Below are 26,060 nucleotides of genomic sequence, written 5' to 3' on the forward strand. Positions count from 1 at the left end.
CTGTCGAAGGGTCATGAGGACTCGAAACGTCAACTCTTTTCTTCTCCGCCGATGCTGCCAGACCTGCTGAGTTTTTCCAGGTAATTCTGTTTTTGTTTTGGATTTCCAGCATCCGCAGTTTTTTTGTTTTTATAGAATAAGAACTGGTGCTGAGAGGCTAGACATAAGTCCAGAAAGGGCAGTGAAAGAAGCAATTGGCTTCTACTTCTGTCATCAAATCACTATAAGCTGAGACAGGTGGAGAACTGTTCAGAGAAGTGAGTGAGGCTCTGGGAAATTGTAATGTGATAATTATCTTAATACTCAGAAGTAAGGTAGACAGCCACAGATCCAGAAGGAAGGATGTGAGTACACGCAATGCATAGAGGTAGCCTGCTACAGCTTTTTGATAGTCTATAAAGCAGAGAGTCATAACAAGTAGTTGTTGCCACTCTTCAAAATGAGGACAACATCTGCCAGGCTTCATGGTTGGTGCTCAGCAGACTAATCCTGGAGCCACAGATCTTTGGGCAGAGAGGACAACAGTTGCCCTGCGGAATGGTTCTTGAGCCAGGTGTTCTGCTCTCTTTCCTTCCACTTTTGTTGCTTCTCTGCAGCAGAGGTTATGTGGTCAGTTTCTGACTGTGGTGTGGCTAGTTGGATGAGGCACTGCCACATTGCACAGTTACCAATCCACGGACCAATGTTAAGTTGTCCCCTTTTCAATGAGACCTTCTGGGTTTTCTTAAAACGTTTTCTATCTTCCTTTAAGTTGTGAAAAGGAGATCTGTTTTGGAAGCAGATGCAGTGTCCAGACAAGTGGAGCAGATTTCATACGATCATGGTTACGATGTTGGAGGAATTGACTTCAGTGAGGGTGCTGGGGTTTGTTTTCCTGTCTTCCCACTTGACTTTGAGTATCCTGTGTAGATATCACTAGTGGGAATTCTTCAGCACCTGGAGGTGCCTTTTGTAGGTGATCCAAGTCTCACTGCCATATAGAAGGGTAGTGACAACAGCAGCATTATAGACTAAAGCCTTTGCCCTTTTATGGACATCTCGGTTATCAAAGACCCGAATGCACAATTTTTGGAAGGCTGTGTTGGCACAGCTAGTTCTGTGCTGGATCTCCTCATTGATGGTAAACTTTTGAAAAAGGTAGCTGCTGAGATATAGAAAGTGTTCAATGACTTCCAAAGTCTCCCCATCGATAACAAAAGCTGGAGATGTAGGTGCTTGTTCAGGGGAAGGCTGGTGGAGGAGTTTGCTCTTGCTAATGTTGGGTGAGACACCAACCTTTTTGAATGCTGTAGTGATTGTAAGTAAAACCTTTTATATGGTTTTTGGGATCATGTGACTGTACAGACAAATCAGCCCTAAGCGTGGGTAATCTTAGGGGTGGAATTTTCTAGTGGTGGTCTTGTTTAAGCATGTAGCTTCATCAGGAGCTCTGTCAATAAAGTTTACTGTTTCTAACAAGAAACCTGTCCGGTACAGCAAGTTAATTACAATTGGTGACGAGGATAAACAGTCCAATGCTGCACCTCACCTCCTGAATGTGAGTATATTGACATTTAAGGGAAGGAAGAAAAGTATACTCACCAGTCATGTCACTCTTTGGCAGAATCAACCCGTATGACTTGTCCATGGAAGACTGGAGTCAATACATAGAGCACCTAGGTTTCTACTTTGTGGTTAATGAAATAATGGGTGAGGAGAAACAAAAAGCAATTCTTCTAAGTGTCTGCGTGAGCAAGACATATAACCTCATTGTAGACTGACGGCCCCGAGCACACCTAATTCCAAATCTTTTAATGAGCTAGTAGACCTCATGAAGGCACATTTTCAGCCTAAACTATTGGCGATCGTGCAAAGATTCGAGTTCAACACTACATTAAGGGCCCTGGGTGAGTCAATTGCAATATATATTGCAAAGTTAAAACAGTTGACTGAGCACTGTGACTTCGGAGATACTCTCAATAACACGTTGCGAGATCGTTTGGTTTGCGGTGTACACAACAATGCCATTCAGTGCCGTTTACTTGCAGAAGTTAATATTGACCTGAAGCGCACCATGTAAATAGCACAGACAACGGAAAGTGCTGAGAGGGACTCGCAGGCTTTGCACAGTGTGCAACATGGCGCCGTTCTTCAGTTGGGGCGGGAACCTACCGCCAGGTATGGCAGGGAAACTAGAGAGACAAACACAAAGCGGGTAACAGTCCCTACCACTCGAAAAACAAAAGGAAATACTGGAAGCATTTCACCAGCGATTCAGAAATTAGATTGTTACCGATGTGGTGGTAAACATGCACCAGAAATCTGCAGATTTAAAGAGGCAGAATGCCACTACAAAAAAGAGTATGTTATAAAGCAATACAGGGCAAAATCAAGACAGCCAATCAGACAGCAGGTCAAGATGATTGGAGTGCAAAATATAGATGAAGCAGAAGCTGCTGATACTGATATCTACTCCTTATACAATCTCAAGGCAAGAGATTGTATAAGGAATCTCTATTATTCCTTAATATGAAACAATCACCATCACCCTTCAAGCAAATGGGAAGCCTCTAGTCATGGAGCTGGACACAGGAGCATTGACCACAGTGGTGGGAGATCACATCTTTAAATACCTAAGTGAAGGTATCCAGTCACTGAATCTGGAGAAAACTGCAGTTCAGCTGAAATCATACACTGGAGAGGCAATTCAGGTGAAAGGCATTGCTTCTGTGCCTGTATCATACAGGTAACAGACAGCTCAGCTGCCAGTGATTGTTGTAATAGGTGAAGGACCTAGCCTTCTGGGCCATGATTGGTTGAAAGAAATTAAGTCAACTGGTCAGAAATTTTTCAAGTTAGAACAGGTAGAATTCCTCAGCTGTTAAAAAAGAGTATGACAGCATATCCCGAGATGAGTTGGGAAAGGTAAAAGGCCTACAACCAAAAATATATGCAGATTTAGAAACAATACCCCAGTTCTTTAAAGCCAGGCCAGTGCCTTATGCCCTAAAGGAGAAGGTGAATCCAGAATTCTGCTATATAGGGAAGTTAGGAATAATCCAGCCAGTCCAATTTTCAGAATGGGGAGCGCCCATCAACCCTGTGATGAAGCCAGATCAAACCATTCATATTTGCAGAGACTACAAATTAAATGTGGATAAGGCTGCTAAATTAGACAAATATCCAATCTCAAGGATTAAAGATCTATATGCTAATCTTGCAGGAGGAAAATCCTACACCAAACTGGACATGAACCATGCATACCAACAGCTATAGCTGGACAGCACATCTAGAGAGTATGTGACCATCAATGTTTTAACCATGCACAAGGGCCTGTACCAATATACATGCCTTTGGTACGTCATCTGCCTTGCGATTTTCCAAAGAACCACAAGGACTTCCCTGAGTTGTAGTATACCCGGATGATGTCCTGATCAGAGGATCAATGGGAGCCGAACATTTAGCCAACCTAAAAAAGTTTTTAAGGAGATTTTTGGAGGCTGGTGTACGTTTGAAAAAAAGGGAAGTGTACTTTCCAAGCGACTGAAGTTTTGGGTCATCGAGTAGATGCCCAAGGGTTGCATCCAGTGGAAGAGAAACTCAGGGAAATCAAGGAGGCACTCTCTGCTACCAGTGTCATGGAAATCAAGTCTTTTTTGGGCCTGATAAATTATTATGGTTGCTTCTTGCCTAATTTGTCGACAGTGTTAGCCCCTTTATGCTTATTAATGAAGAAGAACCACAGATGGTCTTGGAAGACACAACAAGAGGAAGCCTTCATAAAAGTCAAGAAGCTTTTAGACTCATCATGTCTGCTAGTACACAATGACCCATCAAAATAATTAATATTAACCTGTGATGTATCTCCCTATAGAGTAGGAGCAGTATTGTTTTCTAGTGGTGGCCTTGGTTCAAGCATATAGCTTTATCAGGAGCTCTGTAAATGAAGTTTACTTTTTCTAACAAGAAACCTGTCTGGTACACCAAGTTTATTACAAATGTGGAGTTGAAGAGGTTGAATGTGATCTGGATGTCGCTTGCAGTGTGGGCCACAACTGCACAGTAGATAGCATATTGTAAGTCATGGGTAATTTTGAGGGTTGGCTCTGAGTCTGTTGAGGTTGAGTCAAAACCCTCCTGTGGAAACTGGTCATGAATAGGTTCATGACTAGGCTGAGGCAGATAGTGAAGAAAGTTGGCGCAAGCACATAGTCTTGCTTGATGCCCATTCGGATACAAAGGAGCTCAGTCTTCAATCCATTGCAAAGAAAGGTTGCTTAAATACCATCAAGCAGAAGTCCCTCGCAGGGTAGCAACAAATTTTGCTGAACATCTAAGTCTCTGGTGGACTTTTTAAAAGGTTTCATGATGGGGTCAAAGGCCTTTAACGGGTCAATAAAGGTCATGTAGAGTTCTTTGTGTTGTTCCAGATACTTTTCTGGTGTTCATAGAGCGACAAAGCTCATGCCTGTGAGTCCCCTGGATGGCTGGAAACCACATTGGGTCTCTGGAAGTATGTCTCCACTGACGAATAGGAGGTGCTACAGGAGATTTCTTGTGGGAATATTCCCCGCAGTGGACAGAAAGGATATGCCTCTATAGTTCCCAGAAATTGATTTATCACCCTTCTTGAAAAGTGAAACAATGATGGCATTGTGGAAGTCAAGAGGTAGTACCTTGTCTTCCCTGATTTTTGTAAAAAAGTCTGAGAGTTCGAATGAGAGTTTATGACAACCAGCTTTATAGATCTCTGCAGGACTCTTGACCAGACCACATGCCTTGTTATTCTTCATCTGTCGGATAGCCTTTTGTATCTCAGCAAGTGTTGGCAACATACCCAAATTTGATCAGTTGAGCTGCTAAGAATTGTTCTGATGGTTTTGTCAGGTACTTCTGACTCCTAATTGAGAAGGTTTGGGTAGTGCTCTTCCCAATGGTATTGGATAGCTAAAAGAGTACCAATGCAGTTATATAATCAGGCCTGAATTTTCACTCCCAAATCGAGGGTGTAGAGTCAGGAAAGTGCCTTGCTCTGCAAACCCAACTCAGGCAGAAAGTGCTCCGGGGGTTCTGGGAGGTGGAGTTAACAAGAGTCAGGCATGTCATCCCTTGAAAGTGGTCAAAGAAGCCACAGAGGCTGCTGGGTGTAGAGGCGGGCTGTGTGGAAAGCTGGCCTTGGTAATCTGGGACTGAGTCCCAGTTATAAAAGAAATAATAAAACAAAAGCCCCTCAGCCCTTACCCCTCACACCCCTTCATCCCCTCACACACTCTCCAAGTCCCATCCATGCCAACCCATGCCACCTCATTCCCCCACCCAACCCCATGGCCCTCATACACTCCATGCCAACCTATGTCTCCTACCCACACCACACAGTCCTTTATGGCCCCATGCAAACCTATGCCCCTCTACCCATCCCCATGACCCTTTATAGTCCCTATTTCAATTTAGTGCCAACTTATGCCAACACATGGCCCCACCCAGCACCCTTTTCCCTTATACCCCAATGCCAACTCACCCAGTATCCAACTAGGGCAGACCTCAGGATCCATGATCAAATAAATTGAAGTTCTAACTGTTTATTGCAGACTTCATTTTTATATTAAAAAACACACTCATTCATAAAACTCTCAATTCATTCAAGTGCTTAATCCCTTATAAAAAAAAAGCATTTGTCCCAGTCAGAAGACAAGAAGGAAAATATATATATAATATATATATATATCTTTGTCAACCTGGCTACTTGATAAAATTATTATTTTTATTTTAAAAAGGCTTTACCCTGACTAGCCATGCCTCATAGAAGAAGAATTTCTAACCTTTAGAAACCAGCAGGGACCTTGTTATTTTTAAAGAGGTGCTAATGCCCTCTGTGACAGCCAACAATTAAATTCCAAAGAAATGCACCAACCCCCTTTGCATTTCTAAGGCAGAGCTCTGGCCAACGGAGATGGTATGTCTGTAAAGGACAAAAGGGACCCTGACTCCTCTATTAAACACTTCAACATTCCAGGCCTGGGAAAGTATATCCTTTGACCAAGACCCAAGAGAAGAAGTGGGAGGTATGTCACATGACCTCCACCAAGCTGCTAGAACCTGTAATATTGCCATGTAGAACTGAACCCAGGCAGTCTACCATTTTGTCATCTAATAGGTAGCAGCAGAAAGAGCGCTGTCCAGGTAAAGTGCCTGGCCCTTGTCTACACTGTGAACTACTGGAACATTGGAACTTCTGTATCTGCGTCTTCAAGACTAATTCATCTCTACGTGCCTTCTCCCATCATGCAAGTCCTCGCTTCTGGAAAGTCGGATCACCCTGCAACAGTTTTAGCCTGCTAACCTCTAAAGGAATATGCCATTGGACCTTTGATTCTGGACTCTGGACTTAGTGAAACCATAACTCTTATTTTTATCGTGGCCTTGCCCTGTACCCCTTTCTTTCCCTTATCCCTATTTTACTGTATGAGTGCAAGAAGGGGCGGATGTTGTGAATCTCCTTTCCTGCATTTTGTGCATGTGTAAAATAAACCAACCCACTTATTTTATCTTATCTCAAGTTTGCTGTGGGGTTATTAATAGAAGAGTGGATCACTCCAAACTGAAGGGTTGAGGAAAACACACCACCACTTGTAAAGGGAAAAAATCAGAAATAAAAAAACACCTTTCTGTTTATAGACGAATAGAGAGAGGAGAAATCAGGACTATTTTAAATTAACGCCCCTCCGGTCGGTAACACATTTGTATGCATAGTCCAACATCAAAGATTTTATAACTATTTAGAGCTGTCAATCAAACTGAACTGACAGGCACTCCACCATGATAATGACATGTTGTGAAGTCAGTCATGCAGCACAAATCCGATAATGATAGGCCTCAGGCTCATGTCAACAGACAGAGTGAAATAGCAAGCACAGATTTTAAAAACTCCAGAATGTTTATCTATATACATTCAAAGGTTGGAAGTTTAAATGCCTTGAAAGTTTGATAGTTCCAAATAGCTTGACAGTTGCAATGAGTTTGACAGTTCCAATGAGATTTAAATGCCTTGACAGCTTGACAGTTCCCTTGACAGCTTGACTGTTTCCTTGACAGCTTGACAGTTCCCTTCAGCTGTACAGTTCCAATGAATTTATCCACTTTTTATGCATATTCCTCTCTATTTTTAACAAACCCAAAGGGTACTTGTCCTCTCCCAAAGAGCACCTGACCTCTCCCAAAGGGCATCTTACCTCTCCCAAAGATGTCTCTGGACCTCTCCAAAGGGTACCTACCTCTCTAAAGAATTCCAGCAGTTTTAGACCTTCCTGTGAAGGGTCTAAAGCCCATAAGTCATGTTTTGGACATCCCAATTATGAAAATTGAATCTGTTTCAAGGCAGCTGCACTTTTACATGAACAGCTTTCTCTATGAACCACTGATGTGCAATCCCCACCCACCCAGCCCGGCGAAAATGGTGGGTGCCAGACTCAGGGGCAGGACTTCCAAATTTTGGACTCCAGTGCCATTTTGGCTAAGCCAGAGACCCTCTCCACCTTTAGAAAAATTCAGGTCTTAGTGCTTAGCAGCTCCCTAGAACTGACCAGCTGGGCTCCAGTAATCACTGCATATTGGGAACTGGTAGCACGAGTATGGTATTCATGTGAAATAACTATAGCTTTTAGTTCAGTACATTGAAAGGTCAAAGTAAAGTAACAAGTAACAAGAGGTGGCCAACCTAAGGGGTACTTAGGTCAATCATACAGATTGCGTACAGATAGAATAGACTAGAGACTGTACCTGAGATCACTTCGGTTTACATGACTGAGTACTATACCAGTTGGTGCTTTTGCCCATTATGTAATCAGAAGGGGATCAAACAGCAAGTTCCTTTTAAATGTCTAGTTTATTTCCCCAAACTTTATTTGGTTGATAGAAAAGGTGCACTTTACATTAAACCCCATGTTTGATTTTTGCTGCAAAAAATCCTTTAGTTGTTTGCAAAAGGTAAGCACTTTGATATAGAGTAGATAGTTTATTTAATATAGAATGGTGGATGGGTGGGAATTCTGGATCAATACTGGTCAGACCCAAACCACGAACCAATAAGGAACCCTATAAAGAACTTGAGTTCATCCTCAAGATCTGCTGCTTCGTTTAACACATGCAGATCATATACTAAAAATAGCTGTCACCTCTGTGGCCCAATCACTATGTCCTGGTTAACTCAACTTCTCTTTTGCTTTTTCAACCTTGTTATTTCTTAACCTTTCCCTTAGGTTTCTTAATAATGAATGACAGCATGCCGTCCATATCTGTAACACATGCCTTTGCATTTCCCTCATCTGCTTTCCATCAGATTTTTTTATCAAGTCAAAATAATGATACCATACCCAGATTCTGCCACATGCTGAAGAGTTCATAAGCCATCATCACTCTCATGTCACCATACCTGCCAGAAGCAGAACATGGAAAAATAAAGGTCAAGGCAAAGACAGACAGTACACAGTAAATGTTAAAATACAAATATGCCAATTCCACCACTTAGTGATTGGCCCCAACATTTAGGAGAAAAATAAGTTAGTAATTTTTCACATTATTCTTATCTATTCTTACCTTTTTTCCATTCTAATCATAGGCAGAATATCACTTGCAATGGTTTCTCTTCCTGCTCCTGCACTGTTACCTCTGGTGTCTCCCAAGGATCCATCTTGGGAGACTGGTTCTTGGTTCCCTCCTACTTCTCATCTACATGCTTCTCCCTCATGACATCATCCAAAAACACAAATGTTAATTTCCACATGTATGCTAATGGAATCCAGCTCTACCTCACCACCACTGCCTCTTGACTCCTCCATTGTTGTTAAATTATAGGGTTGTGTTCTGACATCCAATACTGGATGAGTAGAAATTTCTTCCAATTAAATATTAGGAAAACTGAAGCCATTGCCTTTGGTTCCCACTACAAACCCTGTTCCCTAGCCATTGAATTTATCCCTCTCCCTGGCAACTGTCTGAGGTTGAACTAAATTGTTTGCAACCTTGGTGTCAAGTCTGACCTGGGATGACCTTCCTATTCCAAATCCATGCCATCACTAAGATGGCCTATTTCCACCTCCGTAACATTTCCTGACTCTGTCCCTGCCTCAGCTCATCTAAAGCTGAAACCTTCATTGATGCCTTTTCTACATCTAAATTTAACTATTTCTCACTGACCTCCAAAATTTAACCCTCCATAGACTTGAAGTCATTTAAAACTCTGCTGCCCATGTCTTTATTCGCTCGCTGGCCTACATTGTCTCCCAGTCAAGCAATGCCTTGATTTTAAAATTCTTACCCTCATTTTCAAATCTCCTCCATATCTCTGTAATCTCCTCCACAATCCATTGAGTTATCTACGCTCATTTAATTCTGCCTCTTGAGCAACCCCAATTTTAATTGCTCTACCACTGGCAGCTAGGGTTTCCAAATGTGATTAATTATACTCCTGGAGGTTTCATCATATGACTTGGCCCCACGCTCCAACCATTAGTCAGCAAACACATCCATCCTTGTGAAATACTGCCTTGTTACAGCATTTAGAAAGCAAATAAACTAATTTTCCAATTGGATGATGCTTGACTGTCAGACAAGCAGCCTTTTTTGTCCCATTTTCAATATTTTATGTCTAGTAAAGAGAAATGGTCAAAGAAAATGACAAAAAATCCCAATCTTTTTTAATGTCCCTATGATTTTCCTCCAGTGCTGCACATAGCAGTGTCATGGAGAATTGTGATGACTGTCACTTTAAGATCAGTTCAACTGATTTGTGATTTGTTCAACCAATGTGTGGCTAGTATGGGGGGAATAAATTCTAGGGAGGGGTTTCCTAGGAAAAAGATGGCTGTATGAGGAGTTGGCTGGATACAAGAAGCCAGGGAAGCTCTCGTGTAAATAAAGTTCATTTTGTTTGACTGGAAGCCTCCTAGAGTGTGTTTCTACATTTGGCGATGAGGAAAAAACTATCCTGGCACTGTCTCCCGCCTATATCGTGTTTATCGATGACTGTGAATAGGAGATTACATTACTCACCTAGATGCTGCTTTTCAGCCAGGTAGCCTAATTCGACTCCTCTGCAGGGGAATGGGATCATTTCCAACATAAACCGTCAGTCATAATGCAACTTTTAAAGTTTAATTCGCAAATGAGAAACCCAGGGGAGTCGATCGCGACGTACATTATGAAACTCAAACAATTATCAAAGCATTGCAATTTTGGTACAACCCTAAGTGATATGCTGTGGGATCAATTATCCTTTGACGTGTGCAATGATATCATGCAATGTTGGTTGTTAGCGGAAGTTGATACCAATTTCAAACGTGTGCTGGAGATTACGTTCGCTACGGAAAGTGCTGAGGAACTGCAGGACGCAGAAATTGGCGCCGTGCACCATATAGGGTGGGAACTGGCAGCCAGCCGTGGCGCCAAATTGGCCAAGGCTACTGGAAAAAGGGAAACTATAGAACTAAAAGATACAGCGGATGCAGTCATGCAGTAATTCCTAAGGTTATCGATGGGGGAGTAACCACACTCCTGAATCTTGTCGATTTAAGGAGGCTGAGTGCCATTATTATGGGGAAAAAAGGACACCTAAGAAGGCAATGCAGGCCAGGTCCAGGCAGTTGAATAACCAATCCAACAAGATGTTACAAGTACACAGTGTGGAAGATCCTGGTACCAGTAAGTCTGATATTTACACTCTTTCCAACATCAAGCTTGTTAAGCCAGACCCAATCACCATAACACTCTGTGTAAACGGCAAGGAACATTCGCGCCACACAAGTGCCAGGTAATGACCATTTCCAACAAGAGGGAATCTAACCATCGCCCCTTGCTGTTCAATGGCATTGCCATCACTGAATCCCCCATTATCAACATCCTGGGGGATTACCATTGACCAGAAACTGAACTGGACTAGCCATATAAATACTGTGGCTACAAGAGCAGGTCAGAGGCTAGGAATCCTGTAACAACTAACTCACCTACTGACTCCCCAAAGCCTGTCCAACATCGACAAGGCACAAGTCAGGAGTGTGACGGAATACTCCCCACGTGCCTGGATGAGTGCAGCTCCCACAACACTCAAGAAGCTTGACACTGTCCAGAACAAAGCAGCCTGCTTAATTGCCATCAAATCCACAAACATTCACTGCCTCCACCACTGATGCACAGTAGCAGCAGTGTGTACCATCTACAAGATGCAAAGGAGGAATTCACCAAGGTTCCTTACACAGCACTTTCCCAACCCACAACCACTACCATCTAGAAGGGCAAGGGCAGCAGATAGGTGGGAACACCACCACCTGGAAGGTCCCCTGCAAGTCACTCACCATCCAGACTTGGAAATATATTGCCATTCCTTCATTGTCACTGTTTCAAAATCCTGAAACTTCCTTCCTAACAGCACTGTGGGTGTACCTACACTACAGGGACTGCAGCTGTTCAAGAAGGCAGCTCAGCACCACCTTCTTAAGGGCAGCTAGGTATGGACAATAATTGCTGGCCCAGCCAGCAAAGCCACATCCGGTGAATGAATAAATAAAAAGTAACTAGACACAGCAATCACTGTGATGGGCGAGCACACATTCCAGTATTTGAGATGGGGTACCCAGCCTTTAAATTTAGAAAGCACTTCAGCCAAGCTGAAAACATACACTGGAGAAGAAGTAAAGGTGAGGGGTACCACCATTGTACCTGTAAGCTATGGACAGCAGTCTACCTAGCTATCTATCGTAGCAGTAATGGGTGAAGGACCAAGTCTTCAAGGCTGTGACTGGCTCAAGAAAATAAAGTTAAATTGGGCTGACATTTTCCAGATGAGGACGGGGGATTGTCAGAATTGTTAAGAAAATACGACAGTGTCTTCCGGGATGAGTTAGGCAAAATTAAGGGCTTACAATCCAAAATCTACCTGAATCCAGAAGCCACCCCTCGATTTTTCAGAACAAGACTGTACCATATGCCTTGCATGAGAAAGTGGAGGCTGAACTAAACAGGTTAGAAGAATTAGATATTATCCAGCCCGTTCAGTTTTCAGAATGCACCCATTGTCCCCGTTTTGAAGCCTGACAATACTATCCGCATTTGCGGTGATTACCTACAAACCATCAATCAGGCCGCAAAGCTGGACAAGAATCTTCTTCCACGAATCAACAGTCTATGTGCAAAACTGGCCGGGAACCAGTCAAATACCAAACTGGACATGAGTCACGGTTATCAACAACTTGAGTTGGATGATGGTTCCCAGGGATATGTCACGATAAACACCAACAAAGAGCTTTTTCAGTACATGCACCTGCCTTTTGCTGTCTCGTCGGCATGTGCAATACTCAATAAGTCATAATTCTCACAGCTTAATTGTCGGTGGGCGCGCTGCTGATTCCTGGACCGACCAAAATATTGTGTGAGTGCGTGATGATGTCGGGATGCTCACCCGATGTCATCTTGCGTCATTTCACGGTTGAGCGTGTCAGGCGCAGGCCCACACGCCGAGCGAAAAACTCTGGCCATGCAATTATTTCTAGAATTCAGAAAATTCTTGGTTCAATTGTATAATTGTTAAATGTACCTGAAAAGATGTACAAAGGAGCTAAGGGGGTAGGGATTTGATGGCTGTCACTTTAAGATCAGTTCCACTGAGTAGGGGGATCACGTGATTTGTTCAACCAATGTGTGGCAAACATATTCAAGGGAGGGGTTTCCTCGGGAGAAGATGGCTGTATGAGGGGCTGTATACAAGCAGCCATGGAAGCTCTCATGTAAATAAAGTTAGTTTTGTTTGACCAAGAAGCCTCCCAGAACATGTTTCTACGAGACTGATCTTCAATTCCTGGAGACTCCAGGCCAATCCTGGAGGGTTGGTAACCCTATTGGCAGTCATGCCTTTAGCTGCTTAGGCCCCAACCTCTGGAATTCCCTCCCTAAACCTCTCCAACTCTCTTTCCTTCTTTAATACACACATTAAAACCTATCTCTTTTCCCAACATTTTGGCCACCTTCCCTAATATCTCTTTACCCAAATTGGTCTCAAATTTTGCTGTACAATGTTCCTGTGAAGCACCTTGGGACAGTTAATATCACTGAAGGTGCTAAATACAAATTGTTGATGTTGCTGCATTTCTACTGTACATTTCATGCCCAGCTTATACAATACAGGCTCCCTTCCAGCCGAGGTTGTGACTCTCAGCTCAGGCTGTTCACAGAGACCGACAATGTAAAATGCACACTGTTCTCCTGGAAGATGGCAAAGCTGACAATACTCACCTGTCCAGAATCTTCTTCCTTTTAGCAGTAGAGGCATGCTCTAGTTGAAGGCTTGGCTGATTTATAAAAAGGACAGCCAAACTGAAGTATGAGTTCCACACCTATAGAAATGGGTGACAGTGAGATGCGTTTAACAAAAGCTTTAAGTTGAAGTACTCTGAAGTACCACTAGATCAGAGTGCTCTATTAATTCAATAACAAGGCAGACACCTCCATCACAAATCTACCTCTCCTATTGTTCTCTCAAACTCTGACAGAGACAAGCTCTCATAGTCCTTCTTATAAACATATTGCACATTTTACTGCATACAGCTTTATTTGAATTTACGGCAGTTGTGGAGTTGGTGTTGATGTGGCAAGCTATGATGGAAGACATTGAAAAGTTGACGACCTTACAGCTAAATTTATTAGATCAAAGCAGGGGTGTATAATATACAAAGCAGGGGACTATGTGTGGAAATATTTGGAGTAAAATTTCTGAACCAAACACAGATCCATTTAAACATTTGTAGATGGTTTTACTTTCTTAAATGAGAGGTCAAATATGTTAGATTTTTAAACCAAGGTCAACTGAGTCTCACTCCAGCTGAGTGAGGTTTGACTGGCCTGCATTTGCTAAAGTTACACCACAGACAGAAAAAGGCATGGAGCGATTGTTATGGACAGACTGGGCATATTATTGCACTTTCAAAGGGCAATGGAAAGAATATTGGTGAGAAACCAGTCAGGAGGCGAGAGAGGTGGCTGTTATTTAACCTACTGAAAATGTAAAACAAACAATTGAAAAGATTATATGCAATATTTGTCTGGAATATCTGAACAAATGTAATAGAAAGAGAGAACTCACGTTTCAAAGCACCCAATCATTTCCTCATGTCCCAAAGAGCAATTTTATACTGCAATTGCTCACAATTGGCAAATCAGGTGATTGATGTTGGTTGAGAAAGGAATGTTGCCAAGGATACCAGTAAAGATCTTTTTTTGTATTCACTTAAGGGATGGAGGCATCGCTGGCAAGGCAAACCTTTATTGCCCATCCCTAATTGCCCTTGAGAAGGTGCTCGTAAGCTGCCTTCTTGAATCACTGCAGTCCATGTGGTGAAGGTACACCCACAGTGCTGTAAGGGAGGGAGTTCCAGGATTTTGACCCAACAACAGTGAAGGAACAGCAATATAATTCCAAGTCAGGATAGTGAGTGGCTTGGAGGGAAACTTCCAGGAGGTGATGTTCCCATGTGTCTGCTGCCCTTGCCCTTCTAGATGGTAGCGGTCATGGGTTTGGAAAGTGCTGCCTCAGGAGCCTTGGTGAGTTCCAGCAGTGTATCTTGTACTTGGTACACACTGCTGCCACTGCGTGTCGGTGTGGAGGGAATGAATGTTTGTGGATGGGGAGCCAATCAAGCGGGCTGCTTTGTCATGGATGGTGTCAAGCTTCTTGAGTGTTGTTGGAGCTGCACTCATCTAGGCAAGTGGAGAGTGTTCCATCACACTTCTGACTTTTGCCTTGTAGATGGTAGACAGACTGTTACTTGGCGCTTGACAGCCCAAGCCTGGATATTGTCCAGGTCTTGCTGCATTTGGACATGGACTGCTTCAGAAATTGAGTTGTAAATGGTGTTGAATATATGCAATCATCAGCAAACATCCCCATTTCTGACCTTATGATGGAAAGAGGGTCATTGATGAGGCAGCTGAAGATGTTTGGCCTAGGACACTACCCTGAGAAACCCCTGCAGTGATGTCTTGGAACTGAGATGATTGACCTCCAACAACCATAACCATCTTCCTTTGTGCTAGGTAAAACTGCAACCAGCAGAGAGTTTTCCCCCGATTCCCATCAATTCTCATTTTGTTGGGGCTCCTTGATGCCACACTTGGTCAAATGCTGCCTTGACATCAAGGGCAGTCACTCTCACCTCACCTCGAGAGTTCAGCTCTTTTGTCCATGTTTGAACCAAGGCTTTAATGAGGTCAGGAGTTGAGTGACCCTTGTAGAGCCCAAACTAGGCGTCAGCGAACAGATTATTGCTAAGCGAGTGACACTTGATAGCACACGTCACTTAGCTGATGATCGAGAGTAGACCGATGGGGTGGTAATTGGCCGGGTTAGATTTGTCCTGCTTTTTGTGTACAGGAAATACCTGGCCAATTTTCCACATTTCTGGGTAGATGCCAGTGTTGTAGCTGTACTGGAACCGCTTGGCTAGGGGCGCGGCAAGTTCTGGAGCACAAGTCTGCATTACTATTGCCGGAATATTGACAGGGCCTTTGCAGTATCTGGTGCCTTCAGCCATTTCTTTATATCACATGGAGTGAATCGAACTGGCTGAAGGCTGGCATCTGCAATGCTGGGAACCTCCAAAGGATGCTGAGATGGATAACCCACTTCTGGCTGACGATTGTTGCAAATGCCTTATCTTTTGCACTGATGTGCTGGGTTCCCTGAGGATGGGGATATTTGTGGAGCCCCCTCCTCCAGTGAGTTGTTTAATTATCCATCACCATTCACGACTACATATGACAGGACTACAGAGCTTGGATCAGATCTGTTAGTTATGGAATCGCTTAGATCTGTCTGTCACTTGCTGCTTATGCTGTTTGGCACGCAAGTAGTCCTGTGTTGCAGCTTCACTAGGTTGATACCTCATTTTTAGGTTTGCTTGGTGTTGTTACTAGCATGCACTCAACATGATAACCCAAAGACCCAGGGTACTGCTCTGGGGACCCGGGTTCGAATCCCACCACCGCAGATGGTGCAATTTGACATTGAAAGAAAAAATCTGGAATTAAAAGTCTGATGATGACCATGAAGCCATTGCCGACTGTCGTAAAAACCCATCTGGTTCATTTAGGTCCTTTAGGGAAGGAAATCTGCTGTCCTTACCTGATCTGGCCTACATGTGACTCCAGACCCACAGCAATGTGGTTGACTTTTAAAATGCCCTCTGAACAAGGGCATTAGGGGTGGACAATAAATGCTGGCCTAGCCAGTGACACCCACATCTCATGAACAAATAAAAAAAAAACTCTTCATTGAATCAGGGTTGATCCCCTGGCTTGGTGGCAATGGTAGAGTGGGGGATATGCTGGGCCATGAGGTTACAGATTGTGGTTGAGTACAATTCTGCTGCTGCTGCTGATGGCTCACAGCACCTCATGGTTGTCCAGTGTGAGTTGCTAGATGTATTTGAAACCTATGCCATCTAGCATGGTGGTAGTGCCACACAACATGGTGGAGGGTATCCTCAAAGTGAAGATGGGATTTCTTTTCCACAAGGACTGAGCAGTGGTCACTCCTACTGATACTGCCACGGACAGATGCATCTAAGGCAGGTTGGTGAGGACAAAGTTTGTTTCCCTTTTGTTGGTTCCGTCACCAGATGTTGCAGGCCCAGTCTTGCAGTTATGTGCTTTTGGACTCGGCCAGCTTGGGTCTGTAGTGGCCACTCTTCGTGATGGACATTGAAGTCCCCCACCCGGAGTACATTCGGTGCCCTTGCCAACCTCAGTGCTTCCTCCAAATGGTGTTCTGTAGCATAATTAGGGATGGGCAATAAATGCTGGCCTAGCCAGCAATGCCCACATCCCATGAATGATTTAAAAAATGCTGACCCATAGGGCAGGGTTTTCCAGCTCCACCTGCTGCTGGGATTGTGCAGTCCCGCCGAAATTCAATGGGCTTTTGGTTGGGCTGCCGCTTCCCCTGCAGCGGGTTTTGCCACGACAGTGCTAGAAAATCTCGGCCATAATTTATGCAATTCTGAACCTCAAAATTCAGTAAAATATCTTGCCACAATAAAAAAATGTGAAGCATCTTAAAATTAGTTAAAATTAATTTGAGTATTTAGCACATGAACTTGACTGATATTTTAGCTTGGTACTGAGGAAGCACTGCCATGTCAAATGTACCATTTTGAAAATGAGACATTGGACAAATTTTCTGCCTGTTGGGCGGGCGGGCCCGACCCAATCTCCGAAGGGCACGGAGCCAATCACCGCCAGCAAAGCAGGCCTCACTGCCATTTTACGTGGGCGTGCCAATTAAGGCCCACCCAGTGTGACGTCCGGCGGGAAGCACTATGCGCTCCCTGTGCGGATGGGGGGGATTCTCTAAAAGCGAGAGTGCACTCTTTTGCGCATGTGCACGAAAGAGCACACATCTCCCTGAGGCTAAGTGCAGCCTCAGGGAGGTCGCATGGACTTTGAAAAATATTAAAAATAGAAAAAAAAGTCTCTTACATGTCCCCCTCATGTGACAATGTCACATGAGTTGGGACATATCCATAATTTACACAATAACTTTATTAAAATTTTTAAAACCCGGCATGAAACCTCATCCTGCCGCTGGATGAGGTTTCATGTTTTCTCTATTTGCCACTGGGGCTCCTGGCCTGCCCGCCAACCTTAAGGTTGGACGGGCATATCCTTTAATTGTTTAAATGATCCTGTCAATGACCTCAATTGGCCATTGACAGGTTGGCGGGCCCGCTGCACCCCAGCCTTCTTGAAAATTTAAATGGGGCGTGGTGACAGCGGGGGTTCCACCCAACGACATCCCGCATCATTTTATGCGACGGCAAGTGGGCCCCGCCCCCTGTTCGCCGACAGCAAAATTCTGCCCATTAAGTCTAAATGGAGAGACTTTTCCAATGCAAAAGACATTTTATGTGATATTTCTCCAATCTGTAAGCCAGGTGATGATGAGTCATTGACTGAAGTGACCTTTCAGATATATACAAGATATTATACATAGGTTAATCTGGTGCACTGCTTCAAGTTATGTCAAAGGCTCAAATAGGAGAAAGAACAATTTAAGATAGATGCTGTGAGGAAATTCTTCATGCAGAGAAGGTCAACACTTAGGAGCTTGGGATATTCATCCAGTTGGGAGTGGTGAATGCGAATATTTTGGGCTCATTCATGATAGAGATAGGTGTCATGATGGATCTCCCTCATCTACACTATGATCTACTGACATAAGTCTAAGTTTTGCCCGGTGCATTCTCTACACCTGTGCTCTTCACCCAACCATCTTTCCTTCCCATCTTTTCTCCAAGTCTTCCCAGGACTTACAGTTCTATTGGAAGATCACACTATATTTGTATTCTGAAATCAAGCGTTTAAATCTGCTGCTGACAGACTCTTGTGTCATGGAGGTGACATCATGCCAACATAGCCTTGGCAGAATTTTGATGTTCCAATGAGTGTATTTCCAGCATTGTGGGCTGGATTTTCATGTTAGAGGTGGGTAGAGAAAAAGCTGTTGATCAAACAATGTTTTCTCTTGTGTGTACCTGTTTCAAAAGACAAATGGATGTCAGGACTCTCAACAAAGCCTTGTTAATCATTCTTGGCTGAGCCCAAACATCCATTATTCTGTTCAAACAGATGCACACTACAGAAAACATTGCTTTATTGACAGCTTTCTCTCAGATTTATTTTGTCAATAGCTCAATGATTACTTATACAAGATAAAAAGGTATCAAGTCTTATAGTTTCTGCTATTGATACTTTAAAGTTCTGGTTGATTGACACTTTTTTAGGGTTATAGTAACAGTAGTTAAAGGAAGTTGTGAATGGCTGGGTTTTTTAAGCTTTTCCACACGGCCATGAGAGCAGATCACAGCCTGAATTACTTATGGGCATTTTGAACTTTTTGAGGAAGACATATGTTTTTTAAAAAGGACATACAAGCAAAAGCTGACTGCGACTGTAAAGTAACCATTTTATGGAAACTTCCTATGTGGATTATACTTGACCAACTAGTCCAGAGAGACCCTGGAATATTGCACCAAAAAAGGTGTTGAGGCCCACTTCAGACAGAGATATTTGAAAGGATGAAGTGAAATGCAAAACACTGAACTTTAGTCTCCTGTGGTTGCAGAGACAATGGAGACTGATTACCAGCTCAGCAGAAAACATTTCCTGTTATTATGTCTCAGAATGTGGACAAGATCTGCGTTGAAAGAAAGCATATTCTAGGTGAAAGACATATTTGTTTTTTCCCTTCCAGGAATACACAAGAAAAGAGGTTAAAAAACTAGCTTCCAACATTATTGGTATGTTCGAGCCCTGGTGTGCTAGTGTGTGCTATGAAGGTCACAGCAGAAGAATAGCAACTAGACATCCATGCAGTTTTCAAGTAAAAGACTCTCTGTGGCTGGAGACAAGTCAGCAAAGCCACAGACATAAAGGAAACAGGACAACTCCTTCAGTTAACCTGCAGAAGCAATTGTCTCAAAACCAACTGCTCATCTGCCAAAGTCAGCTCTACCGAATCACCCAACTTAATGGCCACAACGTTTCGCCATCTACTTCTCGCAGACAAGCCAAAGACTGATTCATATATATTTTTAAACTTTTATTTTTGGATTTAACTTCTCGTTTTTGATCTGTATGTTGCATTCTTATAACTTTTTTCTTGGGTTTAATAATGAATAAACTCACTCTTTCTTTGACTCAAGAAAGCCTGGTTAAATTGGCTCCTTCTAAAATATAAATACACTTGGGCTGGGATGAGGTATTCATGAAGGAAGGGATCCTTTTTAAATGAACCTTGTTGCAACCAACTGAGGGGGTGTTGAATAAGGAGGGGGAAGCCAGCTCATTCCTTCTCACCTGGGAGCATATCAAAATTGGGGTCCCGTTCAGGAAGTTAACAATTTGGGGTCTCGTCCAGAAACACAGTAAATTGGGGCCCTCGCCCAGGGACTCGTCATAACAATACATGCCATTACAAAGTGAATGCTGGCTGAATAGATATGGAAGTGCTATGATTTAGCATGGAGGGTATGAAGGGCCATTGGGGATGGATGAGGGAGCATAAGTTGGCATGGGGGCACAAGGGGCCATTGGGGGTGTGTGGGGGGATAGGTTGGCATGGTGGGTATCGGGCCAATAGGGGGAGGTAAGAGGGCATGATTTGGCATGGGTAAAGCCTTTTAAAGTTTTCTTTCAAAATGTTACCTCATCCAGACTATGGTTTATGACATCTCTGAGATAGCATGAACCTTGAAAAGCTGGCCTGAATACATGAAAGCTGTAGAGGCTAAGACATGCCAACCCCCACAATGGAGCCAGCCAGGTAAAGAATGCAGAGTGCAGGCTCACTGCTCACAACTTTCTCTCATGCTGGTGAAAATTGGGGGCGCCAGGAATGGCGGGGGCGGGGGGGGGGGGGGCGGAATCCCAGGATCAGGTCCACCATTTTTGAAGGTCTGCAGAGTCTCCCCGATTCCATGAAAATCCACCCCCATATCTCCAAATAGTGAGTAGGAACCTTAGCTCAACTTTTCCTTCCTTAGCCCAAAGTTGTCCTAGTTGATCCAAAGTCCCAGCTCCCAAACGAGTATTGCATTAAAGTTAGATTTGTATTGACAGAGTCTGCTGGATACAGAGACCATTGCCGTGTAATTTTAAAGAAAGTTCCAGAGAAAATATGCCTATGGATGCTGCAAAACAGACTGATAAGTTCACATGAAAAATGGTGGCCATTTCAGACATCATTTTTTCTTTAAAAAATAAGAAACAAACCCACCTTGAAATCAAAATCTGCTTCTGTGAAGTTCTTGTGCAATGCAGGAGACAGGTATTGGACTGTTGTAACAATAATACTGCAAAATAAATGACCAAAAGTAAGTATAAGGTCAATCAGATCACATGGAATCTGAGTAATCAGACCACAGGAGATGGCCGTTTGCCTGTTGCGTCTGTGTTGCTTTTAACTCCACAACTGGAGCCATATAATATCATCTCATTTCCCTAATTGCCTTTATATTAATTTTCAAATATGTATTCCAATTCCTTCTTAGTAATGTTATAACCTCTGTCTCAATCCTCACTAACGGTAAAGTATTTTTATTCTAATAACACTCAGTGTAAAAGTAAATTGCTTTTTCTTCTCCCTTGGTTATTAATCCTGAAGTCACATAACAGTGCTGTGAGAAACAAAATGTTGGAATTGCATGGCAGATAGATCAGTATCAGGTGGAAAAAGATAGTTGTGATAAAAGATCCCATCTGAAATAATAACCTGCCTTTTCTCTTTCAGATACTGTTGAACCTGAACTACATTTCCTTTGCTTTTCATTTTTGCTTCAGATTTCCAGCATTCATGGGTTTTCAACTTATCACTATGCATCAGCCCTACAAAAAGGAAGAGAGTAAATCTTGCATTTCTAGAGTGTATTTCACAAATTCAGGATGTCCCAAAGTAATTTAAATATTTTTTTGGAATGTAGTCACATTGTAATGTAGGAAAATCAGCAACAAATTTATACATAGCAAGACCAAGGTCCCATAAAAAGCAATGTGATAATGACCAGATCATACGTTTTGGTGGCATTGTTTTTTGGAGAACTGCCCTGCTATCCTTTGAATAATGCTGTGGGATCTTTTCTGCCCACCTCAGAGGGCGACCGGAGTCTTATTTTAAAATCTCATCTGACAGATGCCACCTTTCACAGTATAGCATTCATTCAGGACTGCAATGAAGTGTTAGTCTAGATTTTTTAAGGTAGTTCTTCAAACAAACAGCAAGGCAGTGTCAATAAGTTCTTTATGACAATAGTTTGTATTTTTAAGTAGAACAGTTTTGTTCTAGGACCTAAATACTCCCTGTGATTTGCTGAAGACCCACTTTGAGGACGAGAGTATTCATAATTGCACAGCCACCAGGATCAAGAGATAATAAACAGAGAAGCTGTCAGTTTGTTGGCCGTCTTTTACATCTCAGCTGCCAGAGGGCACCTGGTTTACCATCTTAATTGAAGGTCATAATCTCCGATAATGCAGTAATTTCTCAGAATTGCATTGCTGTGTCAGCTTGGATTGTGTGCTCAGTATGGATGCAAAACCAAATTTCTTTTTTGACAGAGTTCTATAAGGTATAGGAAGAAGATGCACGCATCCCAGAGCAGTTCTACTAATCTTTATAGGGCCCAGCCTGTGAACCATCTGACTCTGGAAGGTCTCCCTTGGATAAGCTGACAGCTGTCTGTAGTTGGTAACAATTTTTGACCAGGCAGTAGACAGGAGGGAAGGTACCACGGTGTGGGGAGGGACAGGGTGATTTGGAAGATCTTATGTGTGATAAGATTTCTTCCCATTTCATTTAATTTATTTTGTGTTTGGCTTGTGAACTAGAAAGGTGATTTGTAAATTAACTCATTGAGGCTTGTCATCCTGATCAGTCTGTTGTTCCCAGGGGTTGGACACTGATGCATGATTCTGAGTGCCTCCCAGCATCTACAATACTGCTTCCTGTGAGAGATGCTCAGCCAAATAGTTAGTTTCCTGTTTTTATATACTTTAGAACCACTATGAACTCCAACTTTATAGGAAACTTAGAAGATGGAAGTTTTCTTCATAGTGCACATTGTGTTAAAGACTCATCTCCCAACTGCCTCAATGGACCAGCTGGCTAATATAGTGAATTGTTGTGCCATGCATACCAGAAGGTCCTAGGTTCCATTCTCAGTCTGCACAAAGTTAGTTGGTCCTAGCCATGGTGGGAGTAGATATGTTACAATTGATCTTAAGGTCCCTGGGCTAGGAAAGGAAGGAGCAGCTAAAGTTTTCCCTCCTGATGGCTAGCCAATTATGTGTGTGTGTGCATAGATGTGAACATGTATCTGTTCATGTATACATGGGTTGAATTTTACACTGCTCGGCGACAGGTGGGAGTCTGACTTGGAAGTGCATGGATCGCTGACTCCTACCTTATAAAGCCACTAAATAAAGTGTCTTGAGGCCAATTAACGGCTGCCTGGCAGGATGCTGGCCAACTGCTGAAGAGAATAGTGGGCAGTGTGCTCAATTGGAGAGGAAAGGCGGACGTCAGGGGAGAAAGGGGGCAGGCTGTGAACCGGAAGTCGGCCATTTAAAGGCATCCTTAGCATAGGACTGTGGAAGCTGCAGTAGAATATTTATTTGGAGGCGAAGTCTTTACAACACTGTTAAATCCATTGAACTATTGCAGTCCCAGCAGGTATAATCTTGGCTTTAATTGTTGTTGACAATTGTGCTAGCAGCAAATCATTCAGAACAAATGCCAGGGAGGAAAGAACATTTGAATGTAGTTGATCCATTCCCCTTACAAATATAAATTGTTTAGAAAAAGACTCAAACTCAACCCTTTAACTCTCTTTCTTTCTTCACAGATAGAGGAGAGAACAGAGTCACGAACTGCAGAGGGACTCAGCCAATGATGGCCCCATGGTTTGTTGATGAGTCTTGACTTTCCAGACTTTCAAGAGGTCCTTCATGCCAGCAGATGAGAAGAGAAGATCTCTCGGCCAAAGTAAAGCAGCCTGATGGAGGTCACAGAGGACATCAGCAGCCGTGGGATCCAAAGAAGGCAGTGCCAAAAAAGGCTGAATGACCTCTGGAGATCTGTCACAGTATGTGTGTAACCATTTCGGAGATGGACCTATATGGAAAGGTGTGAGGGTGTTACGTGGATCGATTGTGGGATTGCCTCGTTTCTTACCCAAGTGTAGAAGGTGGGATGACACAGACATGCCATTCTGCACGGCAATGGAGGTTGTCAGGAAGTCTCTGAGCTGCAATACCTGTAGTTGGCAAGGAGCATTGAGAAATGTTGACTGCCAACAAAGGGCACATTGGTTAGACATTTGAAGGTATGATGCAGCATAGCATATTCATTACAATGTCCCTTTTTATTTGCAGGAAAAGAGGGCACATCATGCTCGAGAGAGGGCCAAGACTGGAGGTGCACCTGCATACCTGGCCATTCTCACCTCCGTTGAGGAAGTGGTCCTGCAGATGGCAGCCAATGAATGGAGTCAAGCCACAGGGTGAAGCAAGATTGCAGGACAGCCCAAGGTGGTGATATTCCAAGGGCATGTATCTCTCTCTACTGCAAACAGTGCTGAAGGGGGTGGGATGGGAGAGTTGCTGGGGAAGCTGACAGGAAGGTAGCATTGATGGCTTTTGACTTTGGAGGCTTGCAGGATTCAGGAAGAAAGGTGTGTCTCAATGTTGAAGGAAGTAAGGTTCAAATGCTGGCCTTGTGTGTTTTTAGGAAGTGTGTCTCTCTGAACTCACCTCAAATGATGATGGTACCCCTCATTCTCCTTGCTTTCTCCCCCACAGGACAAACATCGGCAGTTGTAGCCACTTGCCCCAAGGGAGCATCGATAACCTCTGAGCAGGGGGAAGAGGAAGCCTCAGAGGGTGCATCGTCACATCCTTGCTACTCACACAGCACCAGCTCAGATAGATGCATCTCAGTGGGTATGTGCAAGTTAGCTGTAAGGGGTCCACACACTGGTGAGAGCACATCACCAGCTGTTAGAGACTGAGATGGAACAAGCCTCTGGCACTTGGAAGAATGTTGGAGTCAACATAAATGCTGAGCCCCAAGTCTGATGAAGAACCTCTTGAGTTGTCTATCAGGTGGCAGATGCTGGACATACAGCCTGAGATTTATGGAGCTTTGACAGAGATTGCAGAGGGGCTGTGCGCACTACCACAGACATTGGAGGAGTCCTTCCAGGTCATGGGGGCTGCAATAACCCACTCTTCAGACCACATGGCTTCCTCCATTGAGAGTCTGGCAACCTGTCATGCAGGGCCAAATCTGATGGGATACTGGATGCATGCTCCCCTGCACTCCATTGCCTTGCAGCTGAGCTCCAGTGCCCAGAGCCAGGTTTAGAGGGGGATGAGGAGCCTGGAGTCACATCCAGGTCCTGGTTCCTCTAAGGAAAGCAGGGAGGGCCAAATGGACCTCACAGCAGTGGATGAGCAGCTGCTGGCGCAACCAGGGAGCACCTCTCAGGGCACTTCTGAAGGGCACAGCCTCTCTTCCGCTCTTCTGCCATTGACACAAATGTCTCCAAGTGCTGCAGTGACAGGTGAGCCACCTGCCACTATGCAGGAGACTCCAGCCTGGCAGAGCCCTCATGGCCTCAGGTGACCAGAGTGGCCTGCCAGTCAGCCAAAAGGGCATAGGGTCAGCAGCCTGTCTCCAGCACAGCTGGCAGCAAGGGGGAGGCATCACACCCTAGCACATGTAACAGGACTAAAAATGACACATTAGTCACACATGGGTTCACATGGATGATTTTGATATTTGTGAATTAGAAGAATGTTGATTAATTGTATAACTAAATGATTGTTCTTTTCAGATGATGTGCTTCAGCTGCATTTATGCATTATCTATATGTGATGTGATGGTTTTGGATTGGATAGACTAGATGCTGTTATGGGAATTTTGTTCATGTGGGTCCATCTCCTTGGCATTATTTGAAGACTTTACATTGCCCATTTGCAGATGTGGTCCTGGTGTTCATGAGAGGGAGGAAGCTGGTAAAGGTGACAACAGCCAAGAAGGTGTGGTTGAGCTGGATTTGCTATTGGAATCTTTGTAATATTAGGGAATCTCAAGTCTCCCAGGCATTCAGAGCCTCCCACTGACTGGTGTGTGCAGCCAGCTGGCAAGGCTCATCCTCCTCATCATCAGACTTTTCATCAAAGGATGGGGCTATCTCCATCAAATCATCCTCTGCCAGGACTTCCCCTCTCTGGAGTGCTAGGTTGTGCAAGGCACAGTAGGAAGTGACCATAAATGAAACAATAGAAGATGCATATTGCAGAGCACCATCTCATTTGTCCAAACATCTAAAGAGCACTTTGAGCAAACCATTTATCTGTTCAATGATGGCCATGGTGAATATGTGGCTATCATTATACCTCTTCTCAGGCTCAGTGAATGGATTCCTTACTGGTGCCATCAGCCACCTTCTTAGAGGGTATCTTTTATTTCTGAAAAGCTAGTC

The 26,060-nt window shown here is 43.6% G+C and overlaps 1 protein-coding gene across 1 annotated transcript in view; it reads right to left on the reverse strand.

The window, feature by feature from the left end:
• The window catches only part of dock3 (dedicator of cytokinesis 3), a 1,401,685-nt gene that overhangs the window by 234,495 nt on the left and 1,141,130 nt on the right, over positions 1 to 26,060 (reverse strand). Inside the window, 3 exon segments of the mRNA XM_041191502.1 lie at positions 8,349 to 8,407; positions 13,258 to 13,358; positions 20,795 to 20,870. Coding sequence (XP_041047436.1) covers positions 8,349 to 8,407; positions 13,258 to 13,358; positions 20,795 to 20,870 — 236 coding nt within the window.

This window comes from Carcharodon carcharias, chromosome 7 (genome assembly GCF_017639515.1).
Source record: "Carcharodon carcharias isolate sCarCar2 chromosome 7, sCarCar2.pri, whole genome shotgun sequence".
Taxonomy (NCBI): Eukaryota; Metazoa; Chordata; class Chondrichthyes; order Lamniformes; family Lamnidae; genus Carcharodon; species Carcharodon carcharias.